Below are 23237 nucleotides of genomic sequence, written 5' to 3'. Positions count from 1 at the left end.
TTTATTATTAATATTTCAGATATCCAGAGAAGTCTGTAAAGTACCGTAGACTCACAGGCTCATTACTGAGATTTAATTGTTGACATATTTGCTGCTGGTCAGTCCCTTCCTTCATCCCCCTTCCCCTCTGGATGCTGCTTATCCCGTGTGCTCTTATTCTGTGTTTGTATAGTTGATTTTTATGACCCGAAGGTTTTAACTTTGTTATTATTTCTCTTTGCTTGGGCCTGTACGCGGGGTCTCTGTAGCTGTGCTCAAGATCTCTCTCCAGGGAGTGCTAAGTTGAACACTCTGGCATAATTTTTTAAGTTTATTAAAATTCTTGAACCTTGAAAGCATTATGCTAAGTGAAAGAACTAGACACAAAAGGTCACATATTGTACAATTCCATTTATATGAAATATCGAGAATAGATAAATCCGTAGAGACAGAAAGCGGATTAGTGGTTGCCAGGAGCCGGGGGTACGTGAGGGTGTGGGGTGACCAGCTGATTGATGGTATGGGATTTCTTTTGGAGATATTCTGGTGCTAGATGGAGATGGCAGTTGTACAACATTTTGAATTTACTGAATGTCCCCAGATTATTCACTTTAAAAAGAGGTACTTTTTTGTTATGTGAATTTCATATCAATAGAAAAACAAAGCCCATAAAATGATATTTAAATATTAGCATTGAGCCTTGCATATAAATATTGAAATCAGTAATGCAGTACAAGTAACTACTATGAGTATCGTTCACTACATGCCTAACTTCAAGTGCTGCTTTTTTCTTGGTAAGTGGGAAGGTGGTTATCGACAGTGGAGCAGCTCTTATAGAAAGTGTTTTAAGAACAAATTAAGTTCATGTAATACTTGAGACTGGTTTCAGTGTGCCCACAGCAGTGGTAAGTTCTGTACATTTTTAGAAATGCCTTAGGTACTGGTATGGACTCGTGCCATTCACTTAAGCTCGTCACTGGTTGGTGTGAGGCTGTACTCCAGAAATGGCAAAAGAACGTGGTTGGGTCAAACCCAGACAGTTTTTCTTTGGGGACACTCCAAAGGAATCTCTCCTAGACAGAATGTAAAAACTGCTCTATTGGTGTTTAGCCTGTTGACATTCATTTCCAGATAAAATACATCATTCCTAGCAGACGATGATGTTTTAAGAGACTGCTAAGACAAAGGGAATCTTTTTCTCTAAGTTCTGTGTTTTTGCAGGGATACAATCAGTGCCTACCAGGAAACCACACTGAGTGAAAATGGACCTTAGCACTTTGAAGAATTTGAATGATTCTGCAGGAGAAAGCGCTTTTTCAGTTGGAGTGGTTTAAGCTACAAGTAACAGAAAACTCTCTTAAAATGGTTTTAACAAGAAGGACTTCTGGAAGTGGAAGTGCAGAGAAGGGAAGGCTTCCGGGTTGCTCAGCATCTTACCAGCATCAGTCAGGACCCGAGCTCTTTCCTTGCTTAGCCCAGTTCTCCACAGCTTTGACTTTTTATCCCAAGGCTCATTACCTGCACTGTCCTAAGAGGCTGCCAGTCACAAAAAGCTCTGCGTGTTTCCTGCTTCATATTTGGCTTTTTGTGGTCCTTACTAAGGAGCAAGAAAGTTTCTCTCTTAGAACCTCCCCACAAACCTTTCCCCCTGTGCTGCTGTCCACCTTGGCTTACACCTGTCTGCCTAACCCTGAACAGGCCCTGTGGGGTGGGCACTGAGACCCCCCTAAACCCATTGTGGAGGATCAGCCACTGCTGGCCCCGTGGGCTTTTTACCCATCTTTTATCTTTTAAAATCGTTGTCTTTTTAAACTGTCTTCATGTAGACAGTCTTCAGAAATATTTATTGTGCTGTGTTTAGGTTATGCCATGGCAGCATAACATATCTTTCAAATGTTCTATTGAGGTGTGCTATTTGCAGCCCATTTTCAAAAGCAAGAAATATTAAAGAGAAGGAAAACCCAAAATATGCTACCCTTTGTGCTCATATTTCATGGGCAAGTACCTTGTCAAGATACTTGACAGAGAAGGAAAATCTAGGTTGTTTCTGCACCCCTTTTCTTGGGTTTTGCAGGCTGGTTAAGTTTGTTTTGAATAGGCAAGCCTGCTTTTCAGGTTGAGGTACCCTTGGTGCTTCATTGCTGATGGTGTTGTTTTGTTCCATTTCTTTAAGTGCATTTGGTATGCAGAAGTTCAGCCTTCATTATGTATCATAGATTTTCCCCCTGACTTTAAGCCATGACTCCTTTTGTTTGACTATGTAAAAAAAAATATAAGTCCCCAACTGTGAAAAAGTGATTTTTAAAATCACTTCAGCCTGCATTTTCTATCTCAGGTCTTAATTTAATCACAGTTCTTGAGGAAATGAGCCTAGGCAGTCTTAATTGAGTGTTTCTATGCCTGTGGAATTTTTTTCCTCTGTCGGCATACCAAAATTGAAATCTGTTGAGCTTCAAGTTTTTACCGCCACGCCTCAGAAGCACATTTTAGTCTATAATCCATCCCACATCCTTTCTTCTGCCCTGACTCCGATTCCTGACAGTTCCTTTTTTTTTTTTTTTGGCTGTACTCTAGGGGTTACCACCTGGTGGCCCTCAAGGCTTGGATATTCTCTACTGTATTTTGCCTGGCCTAGACAATGTTTTTAAATTTTGGAATTAGTTGCCAACATTTAAAAAGGAAAGAGTAGACATTAACATCCAGCTCTGGCTTGTCTTAGGAAAACCAGAAGATCTGAAAACAGCTGGACTTACAATCCTAATGGCAGAAAGTTCTGCTCCCTTCTCTCTGAATGATTTACAAGACCTGCTGGCCCTTGAAGACACTGGAGTGTCTGCCCCCTGCAGAGTGTTATTAGTGCTAGCTGGGGCTGTCTTGTTTTCTGACACACAGCACGTCATCTCTGCAGACCTAGATAAAGTTAGCTTAAGAATATTTTTCTGAGCAGAATACAAGTACGGTTGTTTCCTCTTGGATTAGGCTATTGATGTAAGGCTCTCTAGCTTTTTAAAGATTCCCATCTCCCATATATCTCACTGGAAATCAACAGCACACTTAGATATGACCTTGGACCAGAAGAATTCAGTAGATACCTAATTGGCCAGTTTAGGAAAAGATTTACTACCAAACCAGTAGAGTAGGAAGACCTAAAACCACTTCCTGTAAGAGAGGCAGGGCCATCTGTACTCAGGACTGACTATGGGTACCTAAGGAGACATGGACATCTCAGGGGGCCAGGCCGTGGTCAGTTGCAGCTGGTGCCTGCAGGAGCATCCCCTTTAACAACACCTACTGTGGGGTCACTCCTGCTGGGATTCTGTCTCCTGTACAGAGTCCTTCCTCGTTTATTAATTCGTTATTGATAGAGCTCATCAGGGCTAAACTCTGTCAATATGTGCTCCCACCTGACATGTAAAACTGCAGCATGAATGTACGTGCCCTATTCCTATGACCAGGTAATCAACACTGGCATTCTTCCTCAAAGGTGATTCCAGTGTCATCCTAACATCCCACATTCCTCTTGAGCATTATAATTTTGACCTAACTCCAAGACCTCTTTCACCCCCATCAGACGAACTCATTTAAAAACTCTAATTCACATTCCTTTAGGTTATCTTTAGGGAGACTATCACTCATTAGGTCACCATTTTCCCACTTCCGTACATCAGTGCTGCCCAGGGCTGAATATTCCAACACTAATGGTAGCCTCAGAGCAGATACACATCTTAAAGTAATGCTCTGTTCTTGGCTTTGTTTTTCTAGTCTGGTTTAGATGTTGATAGTGGAAAGTTCCATCACTGGAGAAGTGTGTAAATTGAAAGAAACTCTTTATGTTCTCTCAGTAGTAACTTATGACACTTTTATGATTAATAGGATTTTGTAGACCAGCAAGGTTGAGGAGTGTTTATAACATCTACTAAGGATTCCCAGGTGGTAAATGTTTGTTACTTGGCCCAACTGGGTAATCTGGATAGTCCTTAAAAGTGAAGCTAGCTAGTCCCCAGGGCCTTCCCTTCTGGTCCAGCTTCCTAGGTTGTTGCCACTTTGGACTCTATTTGAGCACTGTAGCTAGTAATACCTGGTAAAGTGAAGTTTCTGGGAAACGCTGGCCATTCAGTGGCTCTGTTGAGAGAGTATACTAATCACTTGATCAAGCGTCACGCACACAGGATTTTTTCACTCTGCTTTATTGACTGGTGTATCCTTGTGTTGTTGTTCAGCTGCTCAGTCGTGTCCGACTTTTTGCAACCCCATGGACTGCAGCACGCCAAGCTTCCCTGTCCTTAACTATTTCCTGGAGTTTGCTCAAACTCATGTCCGTTGAGTTGGTGATGCCATCCAGCCATCTCATCCTCTGTTGCCCCTTTCTCCTCCTGCCCTCAATCTTTTCCTTAAACTAGAACACTAGAAGAATAAAATAATACTAAGTGCTTAGTTAGATACTCAGTAAATATCTGTTGAATTAATGAATGATGGGTTCACTTAAAACATACCCTTGTACAGACTATAAAAATGTAGTCAAATTGCTGGCATGTGTTAGCAGCCAAAATTGGGGTCTGCATTTGTACTGTTTAGATTTATAGACTAAGCAGGATGGGCATTCCAGAGCTTTCTGTCTTCCAGAATTATGTCTCGGAAACCATAAGCTGGAATGCAGTCATTTTTTTTACTACATTACCCAGGCAAGAATGAATTCATCATTTTTATCTCACCATTTCTCATTAGAAGCCTAATGCCAATATCTCATCTAGAACACTGCCACGTTTCAGATTCTGCTAAACTAAGAATTGAATGCATATTTGAACAGTACACGGTGGGCCTATGGCAGATTAACTTTTAAGAGATGGAAAATATATATATTTGACTGACCTCTCAGCCAGTCAGAAATAAATCCTGTGTCTAATCCTTGCCCAAATGTCATTTGGTTGTGAACAGAGCCCCTCATTTGTCTTAAGAGAGCCTGCATATCAAATACCAAGCCATTGCGGTCTTTTCTGCGTCTCTTTTGTAATCCCAGGCAGTTGCATCTTGGATAAGGTGGATTGGTAAACAGATATAACTGTCATCCTTTGTCATTAGCATTCTTACCTTACTGAAATATCTGAGTTTTGGTTTTTTTTAAGTTTTGTTTCTGTTAACCATTTAGTTTGTGTTTGATTATGTTTCTATAATTTGTTCTTAAGTTTTCAACCTCTTTCTTCTTCCCAGTTGGCCTCACTATTACATCTAACGTTCAATTCTATTCTAATAGCCACTAGAAATTTTAACCTACCATCACTATACTTAAAAATAATTTCTCTTCTGTATCTGGGTGGGCAACTTGGATCATGACATTCCTGTTGCCTCACACCCTTTTTAGTTATTGCTTCTGATGGGTGATGGGTGTGTTTTCCTTTTCTAGTTCAGAATTTCCTCCAATTAAAAAAATTCCCTGTCCATAATGTGTATGATGGAAATAACACTTAATTGGACCAAGTGACTATTTCATTTTTGCTCTTCTTTGAAATATGTTTTTAGATATAGAAATAAGGATGAAAACTTACAAATAATATCCTTGTAAAGTTTCTTGAATGATTATTCTGCACTTTGGAGTCCAAACCTTCAACTCAGCCCGATTCAGTCCATCACCCACTCAGTGCTGCCTGGCTATCCTCACCAAGGACCTCCCTTCCAGCAGTGGTTGACTATTTAGCATCTTGGTTTTGTTTTACTTGTTCTTTCATAAAAATCAGGTGAATTCCCTGAGCCAGGTACTGTTGGTTCCTGAGGGACAGTGGGTAGGAATGCATTGGGTAGAAGGGGAATGCTACCTGAGGACAGCTATTTAGTAGAGACAGCTTACCTGACACCTTGCTGTAAGGATCAGTTCCCTGAAGTTATTGTAACCACTGGACTTTCAAAGCCACATGCATGGTCCCACTTGACCACATTTTTTTTTTCATTCCTCATTTTAGAGAATGACTGGCTCTATTTGTTAGAGGATAGAGCCATCCATATAGTGGTTCATTATGATGATGGCGAGTGGGTTTACACCCTGAGTGATGGGACATTGATCATAGCCCTGCCCTGGCGTAGTCCCGCGGTGTTAATTACGGGGTGTCAGTATTAGGAAGAAAAGCTAACACCTGGGAGTGCCGCTTATCCTGGGTCCCTGGTCTGAGGATGGTGGTGTCTTCAGGGACGCTCTCGGTTCAAGCCATGGGTTATTCATTGTACCCTATTTGTCACCATGGCTGCCCCCACACACAAAGCATAAACCATTCGCAAGCCGTGAAGTGGCCCATCTCCTCACCCACGTTGCCTGCTAGAGACATTTTCCCTAATATATCCGGATACCACAGCTTTGGGTTTTTTGTTTGTTTGTTTTTAGGTGGTCTTAAACACACTCGTCATTGCCCAGGAATTTTACTTGAGAATTTCTAAAACTGTCATTTAATGTAAACTAACTCCACTGTCTCCCTATTCTATTCCAGCAACACTTTCCCCCTGAAATTAACAAGATGAAGTCTTCACCTTAGAAAACATTGGTTGTTTGTTTTTCCTCAAAGCAGGAAAAAATACATAAAAGCACCAATAACCCAGTAATCCTCAAAGCTTGCTTTTTTATAGCTTTGACTGGGACCAGCTGGCGAGTGTTTTCAGTGTTGCGGCATCTGGAAAAATTTGGTTGAAGGACACGAAGATCAAAATGATGATGTGATGATGTTCTGTTATGCTGGAAAATGTTAGTCCCATTTCTTTCTAAAAGAGTCAAGGTGGAGAACACAGGGCTTTGTGATGTATGTTTCACTTCGCTTCTTCTCTTGGTTCACTCTTTGGATCCCCAAGGAGATCTTCGTAGAAACCTGGTAGTTGCTTTGCAGTGGCAAAATTGGCTTTTAAATAAATCGGAAGCTGTGCTGGCACCTATTCTTTGATGTAGGGGAGAGGACCCATACGTGAAAGGCACCAGCAGTGCTTCTTAAATCCCAAATTTTAACTGTCTTCAGACAGTAACTGACTGTTCTAAGGAGGCAGCTGTCTGAGCGGCAGCATGCACTGGGGTTGTGTGTACAAGCTCTGGAGAGCCAGACTGCCAGCCTTTGGGTACTCCCCACCCCCTTCCTAGCCATGTAACCTTGGACAAAGTGCTTCATCTCTCAGTTTCCTCTGTAAAATGGGGCAGATGCTAGTTCCAACCAGGCTGACTGCAAGGATTACAAGTTGATACACATAGAACATGGTAAATTTCAGTGAACATTTTATCGATCATTGATAAGAGTTTACAAACAGAACCACTTCATTATTGCAGTTTGCAGAATTCCTCAAAGTCGAACTGGCAACTGAGGGACATGATCAACCATTGGTCATTCGCCATCAATGAAATTAAAATCTCATTAAAAGGAACACAGAAAGACATGATTAATTGGGTGTTATTTGGAGGCTTCAGTATTCCCTGCGTGACTAGTTGCAGAATGCTTTCTGATTGTGAAAACATCAGGCTCTTAGCCAGCTGGGATCACTTCTGCTTGTGCCCTTCCCAGGATCTGATTAGAAGTTCAGTGATCATCTCCTTAATGATTGGTTTTATTAAATGACTGGACAGCCATGGACAAAATACACCAGTAAGAAAGAGAAATATTATTTACCTTTTGCCTCAGGATTAGCAAATCTTATTTTTCTCATAACTGCTTTGCTGCCATAGAAGTGTCTGTGAAGAGAAGTGATGTTATCGCAGAGTTTACAAGGGCTGCAGAATCTATACATCCGCACTCTTCTCACAGTTGGCTAATCTAAATCTGTTAATCCTCTTCTTAACATCCTGAAAGTATAAGATTATGATAAACCCTGGAAGGGGAAAAGAGGGCTTTAGTTTTGTAGTGGAACTGCTGTGGAGCTGGGAGCTACATTGTCTTCCCTTGAACCCTCCCCCCCGCCCACCCCCATCTTTTCAGCTCGGAATGGACTTCAGTTGCAGCATTTTATTCCATTTCTTCCAGTGGGTAGGAAAAGCCAGATCTGCCCAGAGTTAAGGAGATCTTGCTGCCTTCAACAGCCTTGGAATAAGTAGCCTTGACTTGTTCTCTGATACTGCACACACAGTTCAGTCTTGTTTTCCTTTTTCACTGCTGCCAAACATTCTTCTGATTTTTGTATTCCTTAGTGCATTACTGGTGATCATCTCTGAGTCAGCATCTCTTTCCTGGCCTCTCTTCTGTGTTTTGATTGCTTGTGCCGCACTGCAAGAGGGCCCTCCATGTCCTCCAACAAAAGGGTTCCTTCCCGAAGATAATCAGCAGTTTATTTACGTGGATAGTGAGCTACCTGTGCCTTCTAATAACCTGACCAGTGTTCCTTTCTTGTCTTTTCCTTTGCCAGAAGTGTTTCGTTTGTCTCCCTCTGATTTTTGTTCCCCAAATCAACACGCTATCTATTCCTCTTATTTTTTACTTGCTACCTGCCATAAAGTCTAAATCCATTTTGTTGGGCTTAGGTATCTAAGGCAGGTTGATCTCTGTTTATTAGCGATGGGGGGTGGAAATCTGAAATTCAATTCATTTTATTATGTTTCATGTACATGCAAAGAACTTGTGGTAACTGACCCCTTTATAAATATATAACATTTCTGAAAGGTTGCTAATCTCGTTCTGAAGTTCCACTATCATTGCAAGGACCAAAGCAAAAATTTCAGTAGTTGTTTCTTGGGTTGCTTTAGGTTGGTGTTTTTAAGCATACGAGTGATTTAATCCCCGTTCAATCCTTAGAGACCCAGCACATCCTCCCTGCAGGCTGTCTTACTTCCCCTGCCATTCTTTCACATAATTTCTGATAACAGCAACAAAAAGTATCTTTTTGATAATTATTTCGACTGATGCTGGCATTAACGGCAGTGTTCCTAAAGCATATGTTTAAGATGATCTCTGCTTTCTCCATCCCAAATGGGGTTGGAGTGTCTTAATATATTGGTGTATGTTCAACCAGATGGTGCTGGCCATGCACATATAACTGGTGAATTCCAGTCGAGAGAGATATTAGTGGGGTATTTGTAAGACTTAGAAAAGCTGTGACTACAGGTTCTGTGATCTGAATGTCTGGCATACTCTGTATTTTCTTTCTTTCCCCAAATACTGCATTTTACTTAATGAGTAAGTTAGAAGTTCAGGCCTGTTGTAACAGAGTCTTAGGCTGCTAAGAATTTTAAATGTAAGGTTGTTTTGAAGCTGTTGAATTTTTATGCTATTTCCTTTTTTAAAGTACCTTCTTATGATTTATAGTAGGCGCTGAACAAATGTCTTGATACCCCAAAGCATGCGAGTTAATACTTATTATTGATAATAGTAATACACTTTGGAGTCCTTGAGGCTATGTTTTACTATTTAGAGAGACATTGTTCCCTCTAAATTAATGTCCTTTATCCACCAAAAGTTCAGTAAGGCTACTGGTTTCAATAAGATGAGCTACCATGTAATAATATCATAACTGGTATGCTATGAAAATGAGTAATAAAGAAATATCAGAATGTCCTTCTGTAGACAATCTCAGATAAAGGATAAACAACTTCCTCCCGGTCTTGAATGATGTACAACAATCCTGCCTGAAGAAGAAAGGCTGGAGTTGATGTCCCTGGATGTCCCTCCTCACATCGGGACACAATGTCAGATGCTTTTCCACTGATACCTTTATTCATACAGTGTTTTGGTAAAGTACACAAATGTACAAACAAAAATGATCAATTCTGAAGTTCTTGCACTGGTTTTTTTCCCCCCCACTGTTTTTTTTTTTTTTTTTTAAATCTGTTTGTAATAATAGCTCTTCTCCATTACCCTAGTGGTAAGAAAACAGTAACAGGAAAGAAAAATGAAGTCCCTCTTAGGGGGGTTTCTTATCTGTTCAATTAGGGCAATTAACATAGCGAGATACAGTGATTTCTCAATTAATGAATCATTGGGAGGAAAAAGCTCCTCTATGTAAGGTTAGTTGCATTAAAACCCACATCCCATGCACCCAGGCATCTTAGAATGTATGAGGCAGAGCTGCCAGCATGAGAGTCCCAAGTTGGGTATTTTAAAGCTCACTTTAATTTATCTTAACCCAGACAATATTTTTTATTTATTAACTCCTTTCACAGTCTATGTGAGGACATCACTTTACATGAGCAGTAAATATGAATACTGGCTGTACATGTATAAAGCTTTTCATTTAAAAATGTATTAATAAGTTGTCAGAGCTTCCCAGGTGGCTCAGCAGTAAAGAATCCACCTGCCAATGCAGGAGAGGCGGGTTTGATGAAATGGCAACCCACTCCAGTATTCTTGCCTGGGAAATCCCATGGACAGAGGAGCCTGACGAGTTACAGTCCATGGGATCACAAAGAGCCGGACACAATTGAGTGACTAACACGCACACAATAAGTTGACATATATAATGATATTTTTAGTTCTAGTCAGCATGTCACTTGACTGTTAAGATATTTTTACTTTTACAAAGCCAAACCCAAATTTTATTTCTCCAAGCTTTCATAAATAATAACATCCCTCAATATGTATACTTAACATGATTATTACCTGCTGTCATGTTTAAAGCCCTGTTCCTGCAGCAGAAAGTCCGCACTCCCTGGTGGAAGCCTGGCATCAGCTGGCTCCTCACCTGTGTCTCCCCTCATCCCTGTTTTGCCGAAAGTTTTCACATTTGTCTGAGGTTCAAAGGATTTGTTAACAAAATAAGCCACTCATTATATATAAATAAATAATACCAATATTTATGAGAGAATTATCTAGCTTACTTTTAATATACTCAAAAGAGAAATAGACACAGCAGAGGATACATCACCAAATTAGGTTTTGACCACCATCCAGATTCAAACAGTGCGGGGAGGTCCCGTGTCACAGCACATCTGGAGTCCCAATTGGCAACAGGTCCCAGGCAGCGCATCCGCTCCGTGGGTGAGACTTCAAAGATGGCAGTTTAGTCCCGGGTTATAATCCCAGGTTGAAAACTGTCGTCATCATAAATCTGTGAGCAAATTGCGGCTCTGGTTTCATGTTAATGCTGTTTGTTTTGTCATGTAAAACTTGGAATATTGTTAAACCTGGAGCTTGGTTGGCCAGATCCCCTCCAGGGGCTCAACAGTCTCAAGATTCCTCATATCTTACCTGTGGTGCTGGAAGTCTTCCTGCTGGAAGTCAGCAGGCTGAAGCTCACAGTCAGGGCAGTGTCCAAGCAGGTTAGCAGCAAGGTCAGAGGCCTGCTCTGCTTTGTCTCTGAAGCCTGCTCTGCTGTGCTTAGTCACTTAGTCGTGCCGACTCTTTGCAACCCCATGGCTGTAACCCGCCAGTCTCCCTGTCCATGGGGATTCTTCAGGCAAGAATACTGGAGTGGGTTGCCATGCCCTCCTCCAGGGGATCCTCCCAACCCTGGGATGGAACCCAGGGCTCCTGCATTGCAGCGGGTTCTCTCTCTGGGCAGTGCCTCTGTGCCGTCCTCGCTCCATATTCCTACCTCACCAGCAGCGCTCATGTGCTTATTCCTCTATGAATCCACCCCACAGTAAGCAAGGCAAGGTTTGCAATACTTGCATTTGCATATCCCCTAAATCTAGCAGGAACACCAACTTAGGGTACACACTCTTGTAAGATTAGTTTAATAATTAGTTTAATAGCTGGATGCTTACAGTATACATACGAGAATGCACACCTGCTTTTAAGAAGTAATGGGTTTTAACAAGCAATAGCTTGAATGCTCTTGAACCCAACTTCTAACACGCTGTGCTTTCTCTCCCCAGCCTTTGCCCTATAACTCAGAGGAGCTGAGCTCTCAGTGATCTCATCAGCTCTTAATATGTCCTCATGATGAAATAGATGGCTGAAGGATCTTTGAGTTAGTACTTCTGCCCACCCCTCCCTGCCTTGAGACTCTGGAGGGTTGGAAACAGCAGAAATTAAAGAGTCCAGAAGGCTCTGAGTTTTCAAGTTGGGATGGGAGCAGGCACAGGAAGGCAGGAGAACACAGTCTGCGTCCTACAGTATACTTGAGGGAGAGGAGTCATAGGGCATTATTTTGACCATCTCGTATAATTAAAAGATGGGCCAAGTGTGAGTTCATACCCAACCTCCAGCCTCTGAAAGACCACAGGAGGCAGGAGTGAGGATGTCTCAAATTAAATGTGCTTTAATCAGAAGGTATACACCTGAATGCCTGAACTCCTTATAAGTTTAGTCAAATTTTAGGGACAGAGAGACTTCACCCCTTCCTTCCACAATAAAGGAGAATAAATCCATCTGCACTAGTTTCTAATGGCCCAGCCTTTCCTTCTGTGAAACAGATCCTATCCTAAGGAGAGATTAAGTCTCAAATTTAATTGCAGATGCCTAGAAGAGTTAACATGTTATCTTTGAAAATAATATACCACTAGTTTCTTTTCATTCATTCCATCTTGAGTTATGTATGCCTCCTTTGAGGCAGACCCTGTGCTGGGTATTGGGTGTACAGCAGTAAGCTAAACAGACAAGGAGCCTAAGCGCCTCCTTGGCCTTTGCCGCTTGGGGAGAGGGAAGGTTGTCAGGGAGGTAGGTGACTTCTGCAGGGTGAGATGGTCCTGTTCAGTGGAGGGTGGAGTTCTCATACAACAAGCTTTTGTAACTTCACCCTAATCAGCTCTGCTTATCTTCTTCACCTTTGAGGTGAGGTGATGTCAGCTTCTGATAACAGTGCTTTCTAATCTTGGCAGCCAAGTACTTGCTGATCTTTTCTTTGTTAACTTGTCCAGTGTCTGCTGGGGGCCAGGCCTAGTGCTGGATACTAACAGGAGATCTCAAGGTGACTGGTGGCGTCTGCTTTCAAGGAGCCTCAGCCTGGTCCCTTGTAAGTAGGGTGACCATGTCCTTTGTTTTTTAGGCCATGAACTAACCTAGAGTGAAGACTCGGGCAGCCCTTGTTTTGATTTCTTATTATTAAAGAAGATAACAATTCAGCCTTGCTCCGTACCACTCACTGGCTACTAAACCCTTACTTGAAAGGCTTTGGAATATAGCACGAGAAAGAAAAAAGAGACTTCAAGTGGTAAAGATAAAAGAAGTATCCTTCTCTGGGGCAGTGGCAGGAGATGTAAACAGAAGCCCAGCTCTCTCCTCCACTGTGTGGGTGGGCCCCCAGTGTGAGAACTGCTTGTGTCTGGCAGGCTGCCACCACGTGCCAGGCTCAGGCCTTCCGATTTCTCCTCTCTGTGCTCAGGCCAGGTGATTTGGCCTCAGTTGGCTGCATTGGCCTGTAATTTAAGTAGTATTCCTCATATCAGGGTGTTTACTGTCTCATTAATCTTAACTTTTCCAAAGTTTTTCCCAGCCCAGAAGCCACTGGGTTAATCATTAAGCCTGTGTGCATTTTATTAATACATGGCTATTGCAGAACCTCTTTATAAAACAGAGTAAGGTAAAGCGAGAGTGACAATAAGAAAAAATAAAAATCCATCCTGTGAAGTTCATTGTGTGATTTCCCTTTGGCATCTTTCCTCTGACTGATCAGAATTTTCCTAAAATTTATAAGATTTTACAAGATTGTAGAGATGGCTTAAAGACTTATACAGACTTAGGTTGTACAGACTTATTTGTGTGAGTGTTTTTGTCTTTAATCAAGGGATTATAGGCACCAAGAGGGAGACAGATCGTTTTTAGTCTTATACATACAGTACACTGGAGAGCAGTCAGCTTTTTGTCTTGGTTTGTGCTTAGTTAATGCAGGTGTAAGTCTTCCCTCAACAGTGGTTGTGAGATTGTCCTCAAATTCCCAGAGTATTTTCTTGGCTTCATGCTTTTGATACAGGTAGTCCTGTTAATATTTCCAGAATGTGCCTCTGGGTGTAAGACTCTTCTCTTGGAATCTAGATATCTAGCATAATTAAATAAAACCTTTTTGCTGTAGACATGGAAAAGCTTTTCTTAGTGCCTCCAGAAATCAAAGTTGGATGAATTTCCTATGTCTTATCTCTTCTCCCTTCTGTGATATCATTTCCTTCTTTTCTTTAATTCAACTCAGACTTGAGACTTACACGTTCACAAACCCCTAAGGGAAGAGAACTGAGGTATCTGAACAGTACAAGAAGCTCTGGGAGATTTTCCCAGGATGTAGGCAGATGCTGCCGGAGCTCTGTCTGATACCTGTATAAATGTGTTATTCATTGGCTACATGATCTAGAAGATCTAATACACACTCTCAGAACATTTTTCTTCTTAGATGAAGAAATGCCTAGGGTTCCTCATAAAAAACTTTTGGTTCTTTGTAGAAAAAAAGCCTTCAACTTAGAAAAGCCACACTTGTTTTTGTGGAACCTCTTAATACTTTGTCAGAAAGTGGCTATAAAAAGACTACCAAATATGAACATGGAAGGATGTCCTATTAAGGGAATGCAATTTAAAACTATGGTGGAACTTCACTACGCATTAATTAGAATGGCTAAAATTAAAATGACTGATTGTACTAAGTGCTGGAAAGTGTGTAAGAAACTGGATCTCTTTTGTACACTGCTGGTGGCATTATAAAAATGGCACAATCACCCTCAGAAGCATTTTGGTAATTTCTTTAAAAGTTAAATATATATCTACCATCTGATCTGAGCTTCCCTTGTGGCTCAGCTGCTGAAGAATCTGCCTGCAGTGTGGGAGACCTGGGTTTGATCCCTTGGCTGGGAAGATCCCCTGGAGAAGGGAAAGGCTGCCCACTCCAGTATTCTGGCTTGGAGAATTCCAGGGACTGTGTAGTCCATGTGGTCGCAAAGAGTCGGACACGACTGAACGACTTTGACTTTCACTTTCACCATATGATCTAGCCATTCTACTCCTAGGTATCTACCCAAGTGAAAGGGAGACATATGTCTATACAAAGACGTGTGTATGAGTGTTGATGACAGCTTTATTTTTAATAGCAAACCCTGGAAACAGTCCTAATGTCCATCAAGAGGTGAACACAAAAACAAACTGTCATATACTCGTACAATGGAACACTTCTTAGCAAAAAAAGAATTTTTGATACACCTGCAACATGGATAGATTTCAAAAGGATTATGATGTGTGAGAAAAGCCAGACAAAATGAGTACAGACTTTATGACTCCACTTGAATGAAATTTCAGAAAATGCAAGCTAATTTACAGTGACAGAAAATGGAATAGTGGTTTCCTGGAGAGAATAAAAGGGAGGGGTAATGGGGTTGATTATAAAGGGTCTGAGGAAATTTGGGGATGTGAGGAATATGTTGATTATCCTGCTTGTGTTGATGGTTTTATTAGCTTATAACAGCCTGTCAAAATCCACCACATTGTACTCTGTAAATATGTGCAGTTTATTGTATGCCACCTGTACTTCAGTAAGACTGTTACAGAAAGAGACAAAGGCCCACCCCCGAGTCGCTTGCATTAGTGTCAGAGAAGATGGTAATAAATATTTGGAACAAGGATTATTAAGGTTATTAAGGACATGACCCCATAAGAATCTGGTAAAAGCTACACGCCCTTTCCCCAGTAATGTGAGGACAAAATTTTGCCTACAATTTAGAGGGTTCCAATATTAAAAATCCCAGGCTAATAGAATTCCAATTTTTTTTTTTTTTTTTAAAGAACTAATGTCCTTTCAACAACTGTGTCTCCTAAGCAGTAATCCTCTTTTCTTTTCCAAAACAAATAGATAAATTCTTATCTTTATCCCAGATGAACCTTGGGTATTCTTGGCAAGCACGACTTTAAAGTTTAGCCATTCTTCACAGTGAACTATAAACAGAATGGTACAGCACCTCTACCAGCTAAATGAGGCTGCAGTTTCATTGATTATACCATTTCATTGCTTTCAAAATGAACAATAATAACATAATGATTATTGGACACTTTGATTGCCACGCTGTGGTCCAGTTCATAAAACTATACCTTAAGCACAGTAAAGGAAGTTCAGGATAAAAATATCAGGTTTATTATTATATTTTAGAGGACACATTCAATACCAGCCACTTTAGCTATTCCATACTGTTTCTGACTTTCCCATTATACCAGGATAATAGTAATTAACTGGAATTTGCCCAAACCTTAATGAGACTGGCAAGTGGATTTCTGTGTCTATTATTTCCCCATAATCCCTTCCTGCTACATGTAAATAATAGTAATACTCAACTCTGTTTAAAATTGTGATGTCAAAGGTTGCTTGCTTATAGTACCTGTAACATTCCTAAAATCTCTTCTAAACTACTGCTTTTTCCCATCATCCAGGATCCCAATTTTGAGCAAAATGCAAAGAAAAATGTCATATGATACACTGATTTCCCCCCTTTTTCCTGAACATTTCATTTATCATTTGTACTGTCCTAAAATTTCAATAATGAGAACACCTTCTGAGATGATTGTACAATGTCTATCCATGGATAGAGTCCTAAGTTTTCCCAGGGAGAAGACTCAGAGCATACGTTTGCATGCAGGTGGTTTTTTGAGGAGTACTTTCATGGTTGACATCTGTGAGGGACTAAAGGAAGTAGAACTTTGCAGATGGAAGAATTAAAACTAGGATTCAACCACAGCCAAAGCCTTTGCTAATCCCATAGGAGCTTTGGATCAGAGCTGACCCTTGGAATGGTCCTGCCTTGAGGCACTGGGGCCTTTCTGCCCTCATGACCAGTCCATGGACGCAGGCTGCCTTTGGGGAGAGACAGCACACTTTGGTGAAGGGAATCTCCAAAGAGGGATGAAGCTGAGACTCATTAGCCACGAGAAACCCCTGCAGATTGCAGGACAGTTGCCTCGTTCCTGAAGAGAAGGCCTGGGCAGCACCTATGGCGCTCACTGCTGTGGTCCTGCGTGGACCCATCTGGGGACTGTTCCTCCAGGAGCAGGCGCTCTCATTTCCCAGGGAGCTGGACCAGGGAAGGTCAGTGGTGTGACCTTTGGTCCCTACTGTGGCAGCTGGCCTTGAGGTCACGCCGATACTCACCATGTCCATCCTCTACTACCCACTGAGGGTTCTCTTTGTCTGGGGACCACCTATGCTAGTCTGGCTGGTTTACCTGGAGAGTGAGCTAGGCTCTCCTCTGAAAAAAAGGAGTGAAATTCAGTCAATCTTGGTGGTTCCTTGTGGATTAAATAGAAGGAGATAGAGATGAGAAGAGATAAATCACTGCAAATCTATATTAAAGGCAAAACTGTCGGAAATTGCAGACAGATTTGCAGACAGATGAGAGGTAACAGATGAGAGAAATAGGTCAAGATAAATTCTGGGTTCCAGTTCAAGATGTTGACACAGGAGGATGCTGAAATCAGCCATGGACACACTGAATCTGTAGCTATGTGTGGGATAATTTCCTTTGAAAGAAACCCCCAAGTTAGCTGGGCAGCTCCTTCATATCGGGCAAATGAGAAAAAGCCCACATTGAAATGAGTGTAAGGGGCTGAGACACAATTGTGCCCTAAGCATGCCCACCATGGCATGATGTCCCACATTGGGAGGGAACTCACTCCAAGCTTCTCCCTGAGGAGGGTTTGAACCCCACCTCTAGCTCCCCAGCTTTTAAGACCTGCACCTGAGAGATGAGCCCCCAACCCACCTAGCTTTGAAAGCCAAAGGGGCTCGTATCCCCAGAATACACAAGGCTACGGTGGGCTGAGCAACAGCTGTCAGTGGGCTTCTGGGGACTCCCTGTGGCTACACCCTGGGCCCGGCATGTGGTGATGGATGATTAGACCTGATATGGGGCTCACACATAATATATACATACATAAAAAATATATTGTACACCTGAAACTAATACAGTATTATGTGTCAATTACATCTCACTTTTAAAAGAAACATGGCCAGTCTTTATCATTTTTTTTACTCAAGTATAGTTGATTTACAATGTTTTGTTAATTTCTGCTGTGCAGCCAAGTGATTCAGTTATACATATATATACACTCTTATATTCGTTTCCGTTATGGTTTATTCATAGGATAGTGAACATAGTTCCCTGTGCTGTACAGTAGGGCCTTGTGGTTTATCCACTGTCTGTGTAATAGTTGGCATCTGCTAACCCCAGCTCCCAGTCCATCCCTCTCCCACTGTCCCCGCCACCCCTTGGGGGTCACAGGTCCGTTCTGTGTCTGTGCGTCTGTTTCTGCTTGTGGACAGGTTCATTTGTGCCATATTTCAGATTTCCACACAAGTGACATTACATGGTATTTGTCTTGCTCTCTAACTTACTGCACTTAGTATGATCATCTCTGTCCATCCATGTTGCTGCAGATGGCATTATTTCGTTCCTTTTATGGCTGAGTGGTTTTCCATGATGGAAAACTACTCAGTAGATAGCCATGTCTATCCACTGCATCTTCTTTATCCATTCCTCTGTTGATGGACATTCAGGTTGCTCCCGCATCTTGGCTGTCGTGACTAGTGCTGCAGTGAACACAGGTGGGTGTCTTTATGAACGGTGGCTTTTTCTGTGTATATATGCTCAGGACTGGGATAGCTGAGTCATACAGTAGTTACAGTTTTACTTTTTTGAGGCACCTCCATACTGTTTTCCATAGTGGCTGCATCAACTTATATTCCCACCAACAGTGTAGGAGAGTTACCTTTTCTCCATACCCTCCCCAGGATTTGTTATTTTGTAGACTTTTTAATCATGGCCATCCTGACTGGTGTGAGGTGGTCTTTCATTGTAGTTTTGATTTGTATTTCTTTAATAATTAGCAATGCTGAGCATCTTTCCATGTGCCTGTTGATGGCCAGTCTTTAAAGTCATGGTTGCCTAGGATACTCAGTATTCATTTGGGATGAGCCAAGAGTTAATTGATTTGCTTTGGGAAAATAAACTAGGTTGCTGCTTAGGAGACACATTTGTAGAACTCCTAAGATATGAATAATTCTTCTGTAAGAGGGTATTAACCCAAGATGTTTAGAACCTTAGAACCCTCTGTTTTGACACTAGTGTCAGGCACTAGGAACGTAGCAATGAACAGACAAAGTTCCTCCAGTCACTGGAGTTTCTGTTTTTGTGCCTTGTTGGCGGTGAGGTGGTGAGTGAAAAGCTGTATCCAGAAGTTCATAAATATATAGCAGGTCTGGTGATGATAAATACTATGAAAAAAATTCTAGGTAAAGAAGTAGAGAGTGGGCTGTGTAGGGGTATTGATAGGGTAGCCAGAGACATGTGAGCAGCAACTTGGAAGGGGGAGTTGTGGAGAAGCAGAGAATGGCATGTACAGAGGGTCTTGAGGGGAAGCTGGCTCTGAGCACCTGAGAAGCAGCCCTGAGGCTGCTGTGGTTGGAGCAGGGGCAGCTGGAAATGGAATGATGTGGGATGAGGTCAGACGTGGACTGGGAGGCTTCCTCCTTATAGACACTGCTTTTTTACTCTGAGCTCTAAAGCTGGCAGGGGACTTTGAATAGAAAAGTCACATGCTTTAATTATATGTTAGAGGGCTCATCTGATTGCTGGGTGGAGGTCAGACCTGAGCGAGTGGGATGGGAGCAGGGAGACAACAGGTTATTGTACAAATCTAGAGAAGATGGTGGAGGTTATACTTGTGTTCTAGCAAGTCGTGTTTCTCACGACTTGTGAGGTCGTGAGAAATTATCAGTTTCTGTGTAGGTGGATATGTGTCTCATATACATATGAAACATATGAGACATATATATATATATATATGACATATATGGCTTTTCCAGTAGTCATGTACGGATGTGAGAGTTGGACCATAAAGAAGGCTGAGCGCTGAGGAATTGAAGCTTTCTAATTATGGTGCTGGAGAAGACTCTTGAGAGTCCCTTGGACAGCAAGGAAATCAAACCAGTCAGTCCTACAGGAAATCAGCCCTGAATACTCATTGGAAGCACTGATGCTCAAGCTGAAGTTCCAATGCTTTGACTACCTGATGTGAAGAGCTGATTCACTGGAAAAGACCCTGATTCTAGGAAAGACTGAAGGCAAGAGGAGAAGAGGGCGACAGAGGATGAGATGGTTGGATGGCATTGCTGACTCAATGGACGTGAGTTTGAGCAAACTCTGGGAGATAGTGAAGGACAGGGAAGGCTGGCATGCTGCAGTTCATGGGGTTGCAAAGAGTTGGACACAACTTACTGACTGAACAACAGGAATGAATGCATGTATGTCCAAGTTAAACCTTTTGCGTAGAAGGCTAAGATTTTATCTGAGTTATCAGTATATAGTGGGGAAATCACTATTAAAAAAAAACACAATTTCAGTACTTGGTGGTAGAGATGTAGAGGAGAGTGAGGGTTGCAGAACTTTTCCTGGGAAAATTTTAGGGTAGGAAATGGGAAAAAAAACAAAAAACAAAAAACTAGGGAGGTAGGTGAAGCTGGACCGTGGAGGGTCTGATGGACCACATTAAAAACTTGAGCTTTATCCCAAAGTTGATGGGAACAGTTCAAAAGTATTACCTAAGGAGGCAACATGTTCCATTTTATGACTTAAATTCTCCAGGTAACTCTGGTGTGAGAAACGGGACTCTTGAGAAGTTTAGACTGAAGGCAAGGAAACCAGTTACGATTTGCATGTGTCCCGGGTAGAGGCAATAAGCTAATGTTTATTACGCACTTGCTACACATCCTGCACCATTCTAAGCACTTTGTTACTAACTTAATCCTAAGAACAACCCTATTAGTAGGCACCGTTACCATCCACCTCTTACAGACGCATAACTTCTAGCACAAAGAGGCTAAGGAAACTTGCCCAAGTTCATGGGGCCACACAGCTCTAAGGAGGGGGATTTGAACGCAGACACCCTGGCTGGAGAATTCAGGCTGTTGCAGACTGTGCTGCACTGCATCTCCTGAAGATAGGAGCCCAGACATTTAGAGAAAATTATAGGGCAGATCTCTTCCTTTGTCCCGAACTGAGTTGTTAATTAGCCACAACTTTGCATTAGTGTTACAGCAGTATCTCAGAAACCCAGCCTCCCAGCCTCTCCTCTTCTCCTTATTTAGGGCTTCAATTCTCTTTTGGCACCCATGTCTCTGTCTTTGTAATCTCATGCCACCTTTCTGTACCCATGCAACCTACAGGGTGTGTCTTTGAGTAAAACATATTATGATGTTATTATCATCTTGTCAGGTAACCCAAGTCTGTGCCCTTGTCTTAGAATTTCTTGCTAGGGGAATACATCAGCTTTGGGGTTCATTTGGTGTGCTTTTCCCCAAAGCTTTTGTTTGAGGATAGCTCCAATTAAGTCACCTCCATTAGAACATCACTACTATATGAGATTAAGGTGAAACACACTAGCATGGGGGGAGAAAAGTTCACGTTTTGAATAATCACTCAGAATACAAACACAAACTGTAAATACTCGTTATCTAACTGTGATTTTGCTGTCAAAGTGTGCAGAATTTGAGTAGTACAAGGAAATTATGGAGAAGCTAGTGTCTGGGAAATGCCTGACTTAGTTTGCCAGAGAGATATCAACTCCATTATCCCCTGGGACAGTCCTATTTCCTTCTCTGTTAGATTCACGGGAGTATTGAACATTAGCATCCTTCTCCCATGTGGTTAATGTTATTATTACAGCTTTATAAAGGACAATACTTAGGCCAGATGTTATCCGAGAGAGCAGACAGAAACTTCTAGCCCCGATAGAGATTCAACCCTGAAGTGTGATGCAGGGACACAAGAATAGGAAACAAACAAAAAAAATAGACTGTTCACAAAAAGGTGTCACGTACCCCAGTGTAGGCAAGAAGGCCTCAGTGAGTATCACCTGTGTCTTGTGTGGTCAAGACACAGAGAAAGCACCAAGACCAAAGACAGTGGGCTGGGGAGGAGGGAACGGACAAGTTCAAGGAGTAACAGAGTCTGCCTCAGAAACTAGGCGCGTGAGTCTTGGGAAAGCTGAGAGGGGTCCGAAATGAGTTGACAGTCACTGAGTTCAGGAACCTCCCCGCCGCCCCGCCTTTTTTTGTTTTTGGAAACTAGAGTATCTTAAAACATGAAGTTTCAGCACATACTTGAGGAAGTCTAAAGTAACACCCAGCCCTTCCTTCTCAGCTCACGTTCCAGGTAAGGAGCATTTTTTTACTTTAGAACTCCAGGTGCAGTCAGGAGAAGGGAGAAAACAGTGACACCCATCTTTTTAATGAGCATTGCTACTAGAAGAGAAATTAGCATCACCCTGAATTTTATGTGATGTCAGTTAAATGAAGTTATTTTGTAGCACTTTACAACAAATTAGAATCAACTAAATTGAAAATAAGCCTAGCAGCTGGGATAAGTAATCAGGTAAGTGGCCAGTTTTGCTATTTTTGCTTTGAGCAGAAGACAGAATTTGAATTTCTAATGTTCTTCGAGGTGCAGGGTTCACAACTGGGGATGTGGTTTCTGGGACGATTGTTTAAGATGCCAGCAGCTCAGTGTTGCCCTCTAGGCTATAGCCTGCTTCTAGCCACGTTCCTTGGAAACTGGCCCTAGTGCAGATGTGTGTCCACCAGAGAGAGGGCTGTGAATTAGTGTAGGACGCAGCTCTGCTTTTGGCGGAACGTTAGAGAGCAGACTGGAAATAGATGACCCAGAACAAGGCAGTAAATCATCTACATTAATGGAGAGACTCTAATGAAAGGACTGAAATTCATGTGGAGACTTTATGGCCACTCATGAAATCAGCTCAGATCCAAAGAACTATTAGAACACTTTTATGCTTTAAAAAGAGGGTGACTCTGTTCAGTTGCTGCAATCTGTATATAGTCAGAACGCCCTGACATCATCAGTACTGGCTTTAGTGGGCAGAATTTTACAGCAGAGCTTTGCACTCCATGAGCTGGTATTTTTTGTTGATTAGCAGATGATTTTTGTATCTGAGATAAGTTTGGGAAACTGTAGAGGAAGCCAAAAGAAGATGGAGGTTGGTGGCTCAGGATCTCTATGTGATATATGTGTACATTTGCTTGTGTGGGCAAAAACATGGGAGAGAAAAAGATGAATGGGGGTGAGGGGTGTTAGCACAAATGAAACTTTGTCAGTTACTTGGGAGTATTAAGAGGTCAAGATGAAGATAAAACGGTGTTTGCAACGGTTTATGAAGAGAAACAGGCCATAGTGAAGATTTAATTTTCTTTTTTTTTCCTCTGCAGCAGATGGATTAAATGAAACTATTCAGTCAAAAATCCATGTATCTAGGTTGTTTTCAGCCTACCTTAGAGAAAAATAAAATTTGCACAGATTTTTTTTCTACTTAGAAACTTTATACTTGAAACATTTTTCTCAAAATATCTGTATGTTTACTATTTTTCTCTTAAATTTTTTCTTCAAGTATTCAGATAACTTT

The 23237-nt window shown here is 41.7% G+C and overlaps 1 protein-coding gene across 5 annotated transcripts in view; it reads left to right on the top strand.

The window, feature by feature from the left end:
• STK39 (serine/threonine kinase 39) overlaps positions 1 to 23237 on the top strand; it is a 320679-nt gene that overhangs the window by 281955 nt on the left and 15487 nt on the right. The window contains exon 17 of one of the 5 annotated variants that reach the window (XM_086355998.1): positions 1201 to 22786. The exons of the other annotated variants lie outside the window; for them this stretch is intronic. Coding sequence (XP_086212124.1) covers positions 1201 to 1235 — 35 coding nt within the window. The 3' untranslated portion in view covers positions 1236 to 22786. Of the gene's footprint in view, positions 1 to 1200; positions 22787 to 23237 lie in introns of those variants that run through there. 5 annotated transcript variants of the gene reach the window in all.

This window comes from Bos grunniens, chromosome 2, assembly GCF_055505025.1.
Source record: "Bos grunniens cultivar Pamir isolate PY7600 chromosome 2, Bosgru_T2T1.0, whole genome shotgun sequence".
In the NCBI taxonomy this organism is placed as follows: Eukaryota; Metazoa; Chordata; class Mammalia; order Artiodactyla; family Bovidae; genus Bos; species Bos grunniens.
The sequence above is the reverse complement of the archived record's forward strand: the minus strand, read 5'-3'. Positions and strand labels throughout refer to the sequence as shown.